The sequence below is a fragment of the Cebus imitator genome, unplaced genomic scaffold, assembly GCF_001604975.1.
Source record: "Cebus imitator isolate Cc_AM_T3 unplaced genomic scaffold, Cebus_imitator-1.0 Scaffold473, whole genome shotgun sequence".
Classification (NCBI taxonomy): Eukaryota; Metazoa; Chordata; class Mammalia; order Primates; family Cebidae; genus Cebus; species Cebus imitator.
The window spans coordinates 1,206,117-1,220,483 of NW_016107788.1; the positions used below are offsets into that span (position 1 = coordinate 1,206,117).

At 48.9% G+C, this 14,367-nt stretch overlaps 2 protein-coding genes across 7 annotated transcripts in view; both read left to right on the top strand.

Moving 5' to 3' along the window:
* Positions 1–4,603, top strand: part of IZUMO2 (IZUMO family member 2) — an 11,260-nt gene extending 6,657 nt beyond the window's left edge. Inside the window, exons 5-8 of one of the 3 annotated variants that reach the window (XR_005197428.1) lie at positions 450–530; positions 2,801–2,927; positions 3,341–3,469; positions 4,502–4,603. Coding sequence is in view for 2 of the 3 variants with exons in the window: in XM_017512537.2 (XP_017368026.1) it covers positions 450–530; positions 2,801–2,927; positions 4,502–4,544 (251 nt within the window). In the remaining variant the exon portion in view is untranslated. The remainder of the gene's footprint in view (positions 1–449; positions 531–2,800; positions 2,928–3,340; positions 3,470–4,501) is intronic. The other 2 variants (XM_017512537.2, XM_037732838.1) reach the window with 2 other exon arrangements.
* Positions 4,604–5,385: 782 nt separating this feature from the next.
* Positions 5,386–14,367, top strand: part of LOC108292005 (zinc finger protein 883) — a 20,614-nt gene continuing 11,632 nt past the window's right edge. Inside the window, exons 1-3 of one of the 4 annotated variants that reach the window (XM_037732807.1) lie at positions 5,386–5,778; positions 12,788–12,876; positions 13,948–14,074. In XM_037732807.1, the coding sequence (XP_037588735.1) occupies positions 12,844–12,876; positions 13,948–14,074 (160 nt within the window). In that variant the 5' untranslated portion in view covers positions 5,386–5,778; positions 12,788–12,843. Of the gene's footprint in view, positions 5,779–8,788; positions 9,078–9,099; positions 9,336–12,787; positions 12,877–13,947; positions 14,075–14,367 lie in introns of those variants that run through there. The other 3 variants (XM_037732806.1, XM_017512534.2, XM_017512535.2) reach the window with 3 other exon arrangements.

Consider the following 14,367-nt stretch of genomic DNA (forward strand, 5'->3'; position numbering starts at 1 on the left):
CAACCTCCGCCTCCTGGGTTCAGGCAATGCTCCTGCCTCAGCCTCCCGAGTAGCTGGGACTACAGGCAGGCACCATCATGCCCAGCTAATTTTTGTATTTTTAGTAGAGACGAGGTTTCACCTTGTTGACCAGGATGGTCTCGATCTCTTGACCTCGTGATCCACCCGCCTCGGCCTCCCAAAGTGCTGGGATTATAGGCGTGAGCACCGCGCCCGGCCAGGATGTTTAATCTACTGAACGACTGCAACTGAATTTAACTCTTCAATGAGTATATAAAAATTATTTTGTATGTGAACTATCTGTGCATTTTGCTCAGTTCCTCTGCTGTGCAGTGGGACCTGTGAAATTTAGGCGAGCCAAGGGACCCCATCTCCTCGTTCTCTTCTTCCTTCTCACCCTTGCCGGTCTTCTGATATCTGCCCTTACTGCTCCCTTTCCCCTTGCCTAGGCTTGCTAAAAGAAGAGGTGTTGGACTGTTTACATTGCCAAAGGATCAGTCCCAAGTGTATCCACAAAAAGTACTGCTTTGGTAAGCTTCTGGAGGAAGGGGAAGACACGGGACAGGCATGCAAGCGGTTAAGACAGCCATGACCCACTAGATATGGGTTTCCAGGCTCCCACCTGCAGCCTCGAATCCCGCCCTTACCATTTGCTTAGAACGTGACCCAGAAGTTGCTTCTGTATTCTGAAATTCACTTTCCTCCATCTGTTACGTAGAAAGACTCCTCTGAAACTTTAGAATGCCCCTAGCACCAGAATGGCAGATGCTAGAAAAACATTTTATTCTCAGCCCTTGCTGTACCCAGGGAATTTGGAAGGATATAGGATATACTGAATTCACTCATTCATTTATTCATTCAGAAACCTAAAAAACATATTTATATATATATATATATATATATATTTTTTTTTTTTTTTTTTAGACAGAGTCTCACCCAGGCTGGCATGCAGTGGCACAATCTCGGCTCACTGCAACCTCCACCTCCTGGGTTCAAGCGATTCTCCTGCCTCAGTCTCCCAAGTAGCTGGGATTATAGGCTCCCGCCACTGCACCTGGCTAATTTTTGTATTTTTAGTAGAGATGGGGTTTCACTATGTCAGCCAGGCTGGTCTCAAGGCTCCTGACCTTGTGATCCACCCATCTCGGCCTCCCAAAGTGCTGGGATTACAGGCATGAGCCACCATGCCCAGCTTAACAGAATATATTCTCATAGCAGAAAGAATAGTACAGTGAACCCACATATATCTATCCAGATTGAATCGTCATGCTGGATCTTTTCACATGCTGTTTCCTCTCTGTGTCACACTGTTCCCATCACTCCCTCACTTCATTCGGGTCTCAAAGGTCACCTCCTCACACAGGCCTCTCTGATCATAATCTCAAAAGTAGCACTTACTATCAAATTATGGGTGTTTTTGTTTTTGTTTTTGAGATGGAGTCTGACTGTCACCCAGGCTGGAGAACAATGGCATGATCTCAGTTCACTTCAACCTCCACCTCCCGGAGTCAAGCAATTCTCCTGCCTCAGCCTTCCAAGTAGCTAGAATTACAGGTGCTCACCACCGTGCCCAGCTAAATTTTGTATTTTTAGTAGAAGGGGGTTTCACCGTCTTGGCCAGACTGGTCTTGAACTCCTGACCTTGTGATTCACCCACCTCAGCCTCCCAATGTCCTGGGATTACAGGTGTGAGCCACTGCACCCAGCCCAAATTATTTTAACGATTAACATTCTTCCATATTTACTTTCCCTATTTTATTCTTTGCCACAGTATCTTAAAAGAAATCACAAAAAGAAAAAAAGAAATCACAGACACAGACACTATGCCCCATACATCATGTACCTCTAAAAATAATGACATTTTCCTAAGTAGCCACTATGTTATTTCCATGCCCACCAAACCTAGCAACGATTCCTCAATGTCAAATAATTCCAGCTCCCACTGGAATTGGGACCATAATTCCATAATTGTCCCCAGAATATTTTTTACAGTTGATTTGTTCAAACCAGGCAGGGTCCAATGAAAGGAATTCTTATATCATTCAACTGTAAGGGTTTTCACTTCTTTTTAAAATCTAGAACAGTATTTTTTTGTTTGTTTTTGTTTTTTTGTTTTTTTTTGGAGACTGGGTCTTGCCATGTTAGTCTCAAACTCCTGGGCTCAAGTGACTTGCCCACCTCAGCCTCCCAAAGTGCTGGGATTACAGGCATGAGCCACTGCACCCAGCCTAGAACAGTTTCTCTTATCAGTTTTTTTTTCCTCCATGACATTGACATTGAAAAAAAAGGGGGGAGCGTGTCCTAGAGAGTATCCCACTTTTGGATTTGCCTGTTTGCTTCCTTTGGCTGGTATTTAGGGACAACAAATATTTTGAGCACCCTACGATGCCCCAAACTGAGGAACGGTGGAAGGGGAGACAGGGGTAGTTCCTGCCCTCATGGAGACCACATTTTCCTGGTGCCCGGAGTTAGACTGGGTTTCTCAACCTCAGCATTGTTGAGATTTGGAGCCAGATGGACCATTCTTTGTTTCAGGGGCTGTCCTGGTTATTGAAGGATATTTAGCAGCATCCCTAGCTTCCACCCATCAGAGGCCAGTAGCACCTCCCTCCCCATTATGACAATCAAAAATGTCTCCAGACGTTTCCAAATGTCCCTTGAGGGACAAAATTATCCCTGATGGAGAGAGCACCCCCACCCCCCACACCTGCCCCAGGCTGCTGAATGAATAGTGGGGTGGATGCAAGGCTAAGGAGGGGCAGTGACTTGGAGGTCGGGGCTGTTTCGCCACCCGCCGCAGTTGACAGGCAACCCCGCGTGGCCCTGCAGTACCAGACGGACGGCAAACACCCGAGGAACCAAGCTCTGTTGGGCACCCTCATTTCTGTGTCTCTGGCTGTCTTTGTCTTCGTGGTCATCGTGGCCTCGTGAGTCATCCTTGCTCCCTCCTCAGTCCCCCATGTGACCCACTGGGCCCCTCAAAAATGGCGACTCCCTGGATGGGTCACTGTGTACTTTGGAAATCTCCTCTTCAGTCACTTTAGTCTCTGTCTCTCTTTTTCTCTCTCTGTCTCTCTCTTCCCTCTTCTCCCTCCCGCCCCCTGCCCCACCATACCTCTCTCTCACCTGTATTTCTGTCTCTTTCTCATTTTCCCTTTTCTCCACTTCTGGGCCACATTACAACTTCCCTGGGTCCTCAGCACTTTTGCCTTTGTGGGCCTCTTCTTACATTAAAAGCAAACCAAAACCCCTAAAAATCATATTTTGTGGATGCATCCGTAGAAAGACAAATATCATCCAAGATGGCCTCATTATGTTTTGTTTGTTTTTTTTTCTTGAGACAGAGTCTTGCTCTGTCACCCAGGATGGAGTGAGTGACATGATCTTGCAACCTTGGCTCACTACAATGTCCACCTCCCAGGTTCAAGCGATTCTCCTGCCTCGGCCTCCTGAGTAGCTGGGACTACAGGCACCCACCACCACACCCAGCTAATTTTTGTATTTTCAGTTGAGATGGGGTTTTGCCATGTTGGCCAGGCTGGTCTCTAACTCCTGACCTCGGGTGATGCACCCACCTAGTCCTCCCAAAGTGCTGGGATTACACGAGGGAGCCACCTCGCCCAGCCAGTGAATGCTCTTAATAGCACTTAGCACATGGGGAGTGCTCCATGCGGGCCAGCTCTCACTACGCACTTGCTCAGCCTCTCTTCCAACTCTGACTCTCTCCTCACTTGTCTATCTCCCTGTGTATTCGTTTCCTATTGCTGCTGTAACATCACTACAAATTGGGTGACTTAAAAGCAGTGCATTCTCTGGGTTCTGAAAGCAGAAGTGTGAAATCAAGGGGTGGGCAGGGTTGGTTCCTTCCAGAGCCTCTGAGAGTGAAACCACCCTGTGCCTGTGTCCTAGCTGCTGGCGGCTGCTGGCAGTCCTTGGCATTCGTTGGCTTCCTTCTAATCGCTGCCTCTGTCTTCACATGGCTTGGCTTCCTGTGTGTCCATCTCAAATCTCCCTCTCCTTTCTCTTCTAAGGACACCTGTCTTTAGATGTAGGGCCCATCCTAAATCTCATGTCACCTTAATTACATCTGCAAAGACCGTGTTTCCAATTAAGGTCACGTTCCCAGGTACTAGGAGTTGGGTCTTGGGTATATCTTTGGTGTGGGGGACACAGTGAAACCCACTCTACCCTGCTTCCTCCCTGTCTCTACCTTCTCTCTCTCCATTTCTGCCTGTGTCTCCTCTTGTCTTTTTAGACTCTTTCTGTTCCCACATTTTACCATCACCCCTGGTCCCAACTTTTCTCTCCCCTCTCCTCATCAACTCCTATTGGCAGAGAACCCTGAAAATCTGCCCAGACACCCACGATGTCACTGGATGAGCCAAATGAGACCAAAGATTGGAGGGAAGTTATAGGGGGTGGGGAAGTTATGGGTCCCTTGATCTGGAGGAGCCTGAAATTATCATTGTAACCTACAGGCTTTTTCTCTCTGTACATACAGGGCTTGTACATACAGGCAAAACCGAAAACTCCTGCTGCAGTAGGACAGTGGTTTGGGGTTTGTAAGGAGAAAGGAAAATACATTTAATAAAATTGATGACAATCATCAATATCTCTGTCCGTTTTCTGGGTACCCTCCCCCTAGTTGGTGTCCAGCTCTGTTTCTCTACCTGACTGGGCGCTCCTCAAAAGCTGAGACCAGATCCCACTCATCTGTAGACAGCCATTATCCCAATTCAAGGTAGAAGTGACTTGGATCTTCAAAAAGGATGGACAACATATTGTAAGGGTCTGAAGGGACAACCATTTCTCCTCTAAGAAGGAAATGCATCCGAAAGGACATGAGCCAGTGCAAGCCTCGAGGATGGTTAAACAGAGGGAGAGCAGTGGTCAATGTGGAAGGCACAGGGTTTCTTCTCTATCTGAACTACAATTCTTCACCCTCTGTGCACCTGTATACTAGATTCGGATATTCTTCTCTTTTTGCTTTTCTTGTTCTTTGTTTTTGTTTTGAGACAGAGTCCTGCTCTGTTGCCCAGGCTGGAGTGCAGTGGCGTGATCTCAGCTCACTGCAACCTCTGCCTCCTGGGTTCAAGCGATTCTCCTGCCTCATCCTCCCAAATAGCTGGGATTACAGGCCTGTGCCCCCATGCCCAGCTAATCTTTGTATTTTTAGTAGAGATGGGGTTTCACCGTGTTGGCCAGGATGGTCTCCAACTCCTGGCCCGCCTCGGCCTCCCAAAGAGCTAAGATTCCAGGAGTCAGCCACCGCGCCCGGCCCAGCGCGACTTCTGATTGGCCGAAACCTTGACTTCTTTGTTCCAGCCCCACCCGTTGCCAAGATACCAGTTTTGGCACATGCGCAGTAGGGTATCCCTTGAATGAGCGATTTTGAAGAGGTGGAGCATTGGCCCCCAACTGAAACTGATGGGGCTGCAACCGGAAAGACTCTGGGAATGGTAGTTTCCGGCCTGAGCCTACGCAGGCGCACTGTCCTACGCGGCTTTGGCGCGCAAGCATCTTACCTCAAGCTGCCAGGTGCCTCCCACGGTATCTGAAAGCCCGGGGGAACCAGGCTCCAATGTCTGGGCCTCTCTGCCTCTGAGAACTGCTCCCTCCCGTCCTCTTTTTCTGGACTCCGCGCCTTCGCTGGGAGCCGGCTCCAGTCTCCCGGGGACGTGTCCAGACGACGGAGCGCTGGTTGCCATGGCGACTCTCCTCCTGGTGAGCGCGACGTCACCGTCACCTGTGCGCTGGCCGGGGACGTGGCTACTCCAGGTGGGTCAGGGATGCTTGACTTCACGCGCACCTCTGAAGCTGGTAGTCAGACTACAGCATCTGTGAAAAACTCAAGTTTGAGGGTCGCAAACTGGTGGCCCCCGAATGCGTTTTGCTTGGGCAGTAGTGAGCAGTGTTACGGGTTTGTTCTTACGTCTTCATGCTGCAGGTCCAGACACTTCCTCAACTTCATGGAAATTTCCTGGGAGAAGTCCATAATAAACAGATAATTAAGTCGCGCATAAATTATAGTGTGACGAGAGCTCTCGGGGGCGTAGACTGGAGGAGAGAGACAGTTACCAAGAATTACAACACAGCGATTAGCACATAGCCCTGCAGGATATAAGATACCGGGATGTTCCTGTGGGAACACAAGAGAGCGAGTTGCCACCTCCCGCTCAGCTCGGTGGAAATCGGAGACAGTTTACTGCAGGAGAGGCTGTAATAACTTGTTTTTGCAAGAAAAGTAGGTGTTTTCCTAAAGCAGTAGTGGGGAAAAGTTAAAGAGCAAATAGAAATCATGGGTGGGAACGATTAATGCTTTTTTCTTTTTTTTTTTGAGATGGAGTCTCGCTCTGTTGCCGAGGCTGGGGTACAGTGGTGCTATCTTGGCTCACTACAACCTCGGCCTCCCGGGTCAAGCGATTCTCCTGCCTCAGCCTCCCAAGGTAGCTGAGATTATAGGCCCCTGCCACCACGCCCAGATAATTTTTTTGTATCTGTAGTAGACACAGAGTTTCACCATGTTGGCCAGGCTGGTTTTGAACTCCTGACCTCAAGTGATTCACCTGCTTCAGCCTCCTAAAGTGCTAGGATTACAGGGTGAGCCAGCGCACCCAGCCTAACACATTTTTAATAATTACAAACACTTACGTCATGGTTTTTATCTGTCACATACTGTTCTAATGGCTTTACTTCTATCAGCCTACTTATATCTCATAACCTGATGAAGAGGGTACTTATTATTGCCCCATGTACAATGAGGAAACTGAGACACAGAGAGGTTAATGACTTTCACAGTGTCACACTGTACATGGGAATAACTATTATGCTTGGCTGCACTTGCTACAGGGTTCAGGAGTTAATAAGTGCTTATACTTACAAAGCTCTGATAATAATCAAGGTCTTTGGAGACAGTTGTATCAGCCAGGATGACTAGTTATGCTTCAGCAACAAACACACCTCAACCTCCGTCATGGCTTATAGCAATGAAGACTTATTCCTTGTCCACGTGTGTTCCATATAAGGACTATTTATGCAAAATAACCCCCAAATGTGGAAGGAGCCAATAGCCAAAAAAGAGGGAGACAAATTCAGTTTGTTGGTACGGGGTGATTTATTTGGGGAACTTGCAAAGGGAAGCTTGGTCTTGGGTGGCAGCAAGACAGGTCGATCTCGACACAGTTATTCCCTAATCCCAAGGCTTATCTAACATAGGAAAGGGGAATATTTGCTTTATCAAGACAATTAAGCATTAAGGCAGGTAACCCTCCAGAACAGGCAAGGACGCTGTTTGTGTCATAGCCTGTAATTTGTGTGATAACATCAAGGTTGACATGATCTTACACTAGGGACAGTAAGTAAAGTAGGAATCAGAAGTCATTCCCAGGACTGGGGTTAATCAGAAATCAACATGACATGCCTATTAAAGATTAGCTGAGGCTCTGCTCCATGCCACCCTGACTCCAGAGCCTCAGCTGACAGTACAACCTGTGCTTGGAGCATTTGGTTATTAGGACACAAAGAAAAAAGAGCAAACTTGGCAGTAGTAAAATGAAGTGGCTGCAAATGTGGGCTGGACACGGATTCAAATCTTGCTTCTGTCCTCAACTGTTCTGGGAGTTTTGGGGGAGACATAAATCCTCTATCTCAGTGTCCTTATCTGTAAAATAGGGAGAACAATGCCATCTTCATAGGGTGGTGATGCCAGCTCAGTGAACTAGTAAAGCTCATAATGTGTTGTCAGTAAGTAACACCTATTATTATTTCATTCAGGCAATGGGCCATCTAGCTTTTGATCATGAGCACATACACGATTTACATTTTCTTTCTTTTCTTTTTTCTTTTTTTTGAGACAGGGTCTTGCTCTGTTGCCCAGGCTGGCACCATCACAGCTCACTGCAATCTTGCCCTCTTGGGCTCAATTGATCCTCCCACCTGAGCTTCACAAGTAGCTGGGTCTACAGGTGCTCACCACCATGCTTGGCTAATTTTTGTATTTTCTGTAGAGATGGGGGTCTTGCTATGTTTCCCAGGCTGGTCTCAAACTTCTAAGTGCAAGTGATCTTTCCTCTTTAGCTTCCCTCTTTGAAATCCCAAAGTGCTGGGGTTTCAGGTGTGAGCCACTGCACCCAGCCTGGCAATTCTTTTAGTGTTTTACCATTAAGCCTGATACGAGGTTTTGATTATATGGACATAAATACATACAATAAGAGGTCAGCAATTCTTTAACATTGTTGCTATTGTTGTTCAATATGAATATATGCTGAATTTATTAAGCTTATCTAGAAATGACTGGTTACTGAATTATTTTTTGTAAGCTTTCTCAGCTTCTAGGATTACTTAATGTTATCAAAAGTCCTTTTAGTATCTATAGATATAGTTGCATATGGATATATTCAGAAAGATCAATAGATGAAATGTGTAATGCCCTAATATCAAACCATCCTTGCACTCCTTAACATACATCTCCCAGCTCCCAGAATAGGCTCCATTGCCTTTACTGAACTGCCCTTTAAGAAGTAATGGGTGAAACTGAGGCAAACAGGAAGGCAGATGCCCAGGGAAATTGAGTAACAATGACTCAATTCATTCATCATCAGTTTACACAGGGCCAACTTTTATCTGTCCTGGAGACATCAGCCATGGTAGGAGACATTTGGATTACATAGACTATGGCATCATCTCCTGTGGAGGAGAAAACTGCCTAAAACAGGGTTATTCACGGTACCAGTGCAGTCAGGCATGTCCCACATATCAGTTTTCCCCCAGCTGCAAAGCTGCTGTGTATATATCTAAATACAGTCTTGCTCCCGCCCCACATTCTGCTCCCAGACTCCATTTCCCACCATTACCCCGCACTCAGAGCCCTTAGGCCGAGAGGATCTTGAATCTCAATGCCTTCTGGGAAATGTAGTCCGGCCGCGATGCCGAGTTTAAGGTACCTGGACTTACATTTCCAAGACAGCGGAGACAGCGACCGCGCAGGCGCGTTCCGGGGCCCGCCGGAGGGAGGGAAGGCCTGGCTGCCCCGCGGATTCCGCCTGGACGCACTGACCTCGCGGACCCCACCGGAGCAGGTGGGTGTGGACCGGGCCAGGCAGGCTAGCAGCAGCTCAGAGGGTGGGCCCGAGTCGGACCTGGGTGGGAGGGGGAAGGGCGCTGTGGGTGACGCCCCGTCTCCTCTTTTCATTCCCTGAGCCCCACCTAGCATCAGCGGAGCAGGGACCGCTCAGCGCGTAGGAACTGGGCGCTTGCTGTTTGTCTTGGAGTCCGGCGGAGCCTGGGACTGCTGCGGTCTCCTGGGAAGGGGAAACCTACCTTTCCTCACTTTGCAGGTGAAGAAGCTCAGACTCGGGGAGACTCCGCGACTTGTCTCAGGCTGGTAGAGCTGTAACCCAGATTCTGACCCCAGAGCCCGAGAGCGGCACTGCACGGATGCATCCTCGGTCTCGGCTCCCCTTATCCTGAGCACCTGTCTCCTGTCTCTGGGTCTCCCATCTCTCTCTTTAATCTTCCCCTCACCTCCGCCGCCCCAGGTTCTGTCCCCCTCTCTCTGGGTCTCTGTCCCCCACTCTCGGTCCCTGCGCCTTCCTTTGACTCCCCAGCCCTCCTAGCGAATCTCTGTGTTTTCCAAAAACAAGGTCATTTTCTTACATAACCACAGCACCACGATCACAATGAGGAAATTAATACAAATAGCTAATCTGTAGACTTCATTGAAATTTTTGATGATCCTTCCAGTAATGTCGTGTGTGTGTGTGTGTGTGTAGACAGGGTCTTGCTCTGTCACCCAGGCTGGAGTGTAGTGGCACAATCATAGCTCACTGCAGCCTCCACCTCCTGGGCTCAAGCCATCCTCCCACTGCAGTCTTCTGAGTAGCTGGGATTACAAGCCACCATGCTCGGCTGATTTTTTAAATTCTTTTGTGGGAACGGGGTCTCACTAGGTTGCCCAAGTTGGTCTCAAACTCCTGGCCTCAAGTGATCCTCCCACCTCAGCCTCCCAAAGAGCTGAGATTACAGATGTGATCATGGTGCCTGACTGTGATAATGTCCTTAATGGCAAAAGGAAATCCTAGATCACACTCACTACACGTGTTGTCGGGTCTCTTTCAATCTGGAGCCGTTTTTCAGTCTTCTCTTGGAAGTTCCGAAGATTACAACCATCTACTTGCAGAAGGTCCCTCAGCCTGGGTTTGTGTGGTGCTTCTTTATAGTTAGATTTAAGTCATGTGCTTTTGGCAGGGCTGTCCCAGGGATGATGCTGTCTCCTCATCCCATTGGGAACCCTGGGCTCAGCTTGTACCACCGCATACCACGTCAGCTTCATTCACATGGGTAAGGTGGCATCTGCCAAGTTTCTCCTCTCTAAAGTTACCCTGCTCCGGGCACAGTGGCTCACACTTGTAATCCCAGTACTTTGGGAGGCCGAGGCAGGCAGATCGCCTGAGGTCAGGAGATCGAGACCAGCCTGACCAACATAGCAAAACCCTGTCTCTACCAAAAATACAAAAATTAGCTGGGCATGGTGGCGGGTGCCTGTAATCCCAGCTACTCAGGAGGCTGAGGCACAAGAATCAATATCCCGGGAGGTGGAGGTTTCAGTGAGCCAAGATCGCCTCACTATACTCCAGCCTGGGCAACAGAGCGAGACTCTGTCTCAAAAACAAAATAAGGCCGGGTATGGTGGCTCACGCCTGTAATCCCAGCACTTTGGGAGGCCAAGGTGGGTGGATCACCTGAGGTCAGGAGTTTGAGACCAGCCTGGCCAACATGGTGAAACCTCATCTGTACTAAAAATACAAAAAATTAAGACAGGTGTGGTGGTAGATGCCTGCAATCCCAGCTACTCGAGACGCTAAGGTTGGAGAATTGTGTGAACCCAGGAGGCGGAGGTTGCAGTGAGCTGAGATTGGGCCACTGTACAAGCCTGGGCAACAAGAGTGAAACTCCATCTCCAAATAAATAAATAAATAAATGCAGCTACTGCACTCCAGCCTGGCCCACAAGAGCAAAACTCCATCTATAAATAAATAAATAAATAAACAGTTGACACTCTGTCTCCAAATAAATAAATTAAAAATTAAAAAGCTACCCTGTTCTTTTTGTAATTAACAAGCGATTCATAGGGAGAAAGTTAAGACTGTCCTGCTGATTTTCTCATCAAAATCTCGTGTAGTGGTTTCAGCATTCAGGTGTGTGTGTTTGGGGTAGCTGGGGATGTGTCTGGCTCCTCGCCTGGGAAATAAATATGTGAGGCGTGAATCTTTTCATTTTGTGGGCTGTATTCGTTTCCCATGGCTGCTGCAGCAAATTGACACACACTTACAATGACACGATTTTATTCTGTTACAATTCTGGAGGCCAGAAGTTGGAATTGGGATTCTCTGGGAAGGGATCAAGGGGTCAGCACGGCCATGCTCCCTCCAGAGGCTTGCGGGAAGCATCCATTTCGCTGCCTCCTGGCCAGTTTCCAGTGGCCTGTGTTCCTTGGCTTGTAGCTCTTTCCTCTGTCGTTAAAGCCAGCAGCATAGTGTTCTCTCTCTGCTTTCTGCTTCTGCCCTGCGCCAGATCCTCCTCTGCCCACTCTTTTTTGTTTTTTTTTTGAGACGGAGTTTCACTCTTGTTGACCAAGCTGGAGTGCAGTGGCACTATCTCGGCTCACCGCAACCTCCACCTCCTGAGTTCAAGTGATTCTCCTGCCTCAGCCTCCTCAGTAGCTGGGATTACAGGCATGCACCACCATGCCCTGTCTGCCCCCTCTTATGAGGACACTTGTGAAGGCATTTAGGTCCCACGACGATAATCCAGGATAATCTCCCTATCTAAAGATCTTTAACTTAATCCCTTAAGTCTCTTTTCCATATAAGGTAAGATCTGTAGGTTCCAGGGATATCTTTGGGCAGTGTTAGACAGACTGTCTAGTCCACCAGGCAAGAAGTCCCAGTTTATGGAATAAAGTTTTAAGAATCTTTGCCAAGGCTGGGTGTGGTGGCTTATGCCTGTAATCCCAGCACTTTGGGAGGCCGAGGTGGGAGGACTGCTTGAGCCCAGGAGTATGAGACCAGCCTGGACAACAGAGAGACTCTGTCTGTATTATTAAAAAATAAATAAATAAATAAGAAGAACTCCTGGCCAGGTGCAGTGGCTCAGGCCTAAAATCCCAGCACTTTCAGAGGCCAAGGCAGGCAGATCACCTGAGGTCAGGAGTTTGAGACCAGCCTGGCCAACATGGTGAAACCCCAAACCCCGTCTCTACTAAAATGTAAACATTAGCCAGGCATGGTGGTGGATGCCTCTAGTCCCAGCAATTCGAGAAGCTGAAGCAGGAGATTCTCTTGAACCCGGGAGGCGGAAATTGCAGTGAGCTGAGATCGTGCCACTGCACTCCAGCCTGGGCGACAGAGCGAGACCCTGCCTTTAAAAAAAAAAAAAATATATATATATATATAAGAAAAAAGGTAAGGGGTGGCTCTGTGGCTAGACTTCTCTGATACTTTGTATCTCCATGAACTTGAGCAGGTCTTGACCTCTCGTGCCTCAATGTCCTCCTGTAGGGATAACTATGTTCCTGTGTCTGAGAGCTGTGGTGTGGGGGAGGCGAGACAGCCTCATGGTTGCTGGCTGTTGTCACTGGTATGAAAAGGGGGCCTCAGGTGGCCTGTCCTGAGCCTTTGCTTTGACACTTAGGGGACCATGGCCCCTTCTGTGACAGGAGTCTTTGGGGAAAGCATCTGTCTGTCTGGACCACGACCGACCCCTTTTCTGCTGTGGTCTCTTACTCCAGCTCTTCAGGCCCTGGCCTGGACCTTTTTCCAGGAGGTGCATGCCCAGGACCCAGCAATGGCCAACAGGACCCTGATGGCCGCCGGCCAGGTGAGTCTGGGTGTCCTCTTCCCCAAGATGACTTCATGGACTCCTGCGGGCCCTCTTCATCCCTGTGCATGATCTGAAGGTCTCCTGATTCTCCCAATACTGGGAAAGAGGGTATGAGAAGGGGGGAGCTGGGCAGTGCAGAGGGGCAGGGGGCAGAAGCAGAATGCTCTGAGCTGGGACCTCATCATGCAGTCTAATAATTTTACATCAGCCTGGTGCGGTGGCTCACGCCTGTAAACCCAGCACTTTGGGAGGTCGAGGCGGGCAGATCACCTGAGGTCAGGAGTTTAAGACCAGCCTGACCAACATGGAGAAACCCCGTCTCTACTAAAAATACAAAATTAGCCAGGCATGGTGGCGCATGCCTGTAATCCCAGGATTACTCGAGAAGCTGAGGAGGCCGAGGCAGTAGAATCACTTGAATCTGGGAGGCAGAGCCTGCGGTGAGCCGAGATCCTGCCATTGCATTCCAGCCTGGGCAACAAGAGCGAAACTCGGTCTCAAAAAAAAATTTTTTTCCACCTAACACTGCAGCCTTTTGGTTACCAGGCAAAGTGGGCAGTGGTTGGTTTTGCTTCACCTCTGAGCCTTATCCCTGGAGTCAGGAATGGGGGTCAGGATCAGGATGGGGTCTGGGATTGAATGGGATTTAGGAGTATCTCCAGCACACAATGGCTTGAGTTTTTTCTTTAAGTATTTCTTAGGGCCGTCACTTACAGGTGTACAGGCTGTGCACTGCACAAGGGTGCCTCATTCTAGGCAGAGTTCACACCTTGCACCTCCTACATTGCTGTATTCATTGTGGCAATTTTCAGGTGATTGGTATGTCATACGCTAAATTAATTAGTATATTACAATGACTGCCCAACAGATGGCAGTAAAGAGTCACATGAAAGGGTTCCTGGTTCAACTTTATTCCCAGGTGTCTATGTAGGCCAGTTTGATTCAGGCATCTCAATTCTGCACAGTCAGAATATTCCAGCCCAGGGGGCAGTTGTAGGCTCTTGACTCCTGACACCTGTGCCCCCGGGTTCCAGAAGGACCTCCATCAAGTGAAATTGGCCCTTGCAGGAATCAGTGACCTTCAAGGATGTGGCCGTAGACTTCACCCTGGAGGAGTGGGGCTGGCTGGAGCCTGGCCAGAGGGAGCTGTACCGAGATGTGATGCTGGAGAACTACCGGAACCTTCTCTCGCTAGGTGAGGTCCCTCCCCCAGCCCTCCCCGGGGGAGGCCTGATGCCCCCAGTACCCTCTTTGATGCTCCTGGTGCCCTCTCTGATGCCCCCGCTCCGAGATCAGCCTGGGCAACATAGCGAGACCCCATCTCTACAAAAAATTTGAAAATTAGCCAGGCATGGTGGTGCATGCCTGTAGTCCCAGCTATTCAGGAGGCTGAGATGGGAGGATCACTTGAGCCCGGGAGGTCGAGGCTGCGGTGAGCCGTAATTGTGCCATAGCACTCCAGCATGGGCGACAGAGTGAGACCCTGTC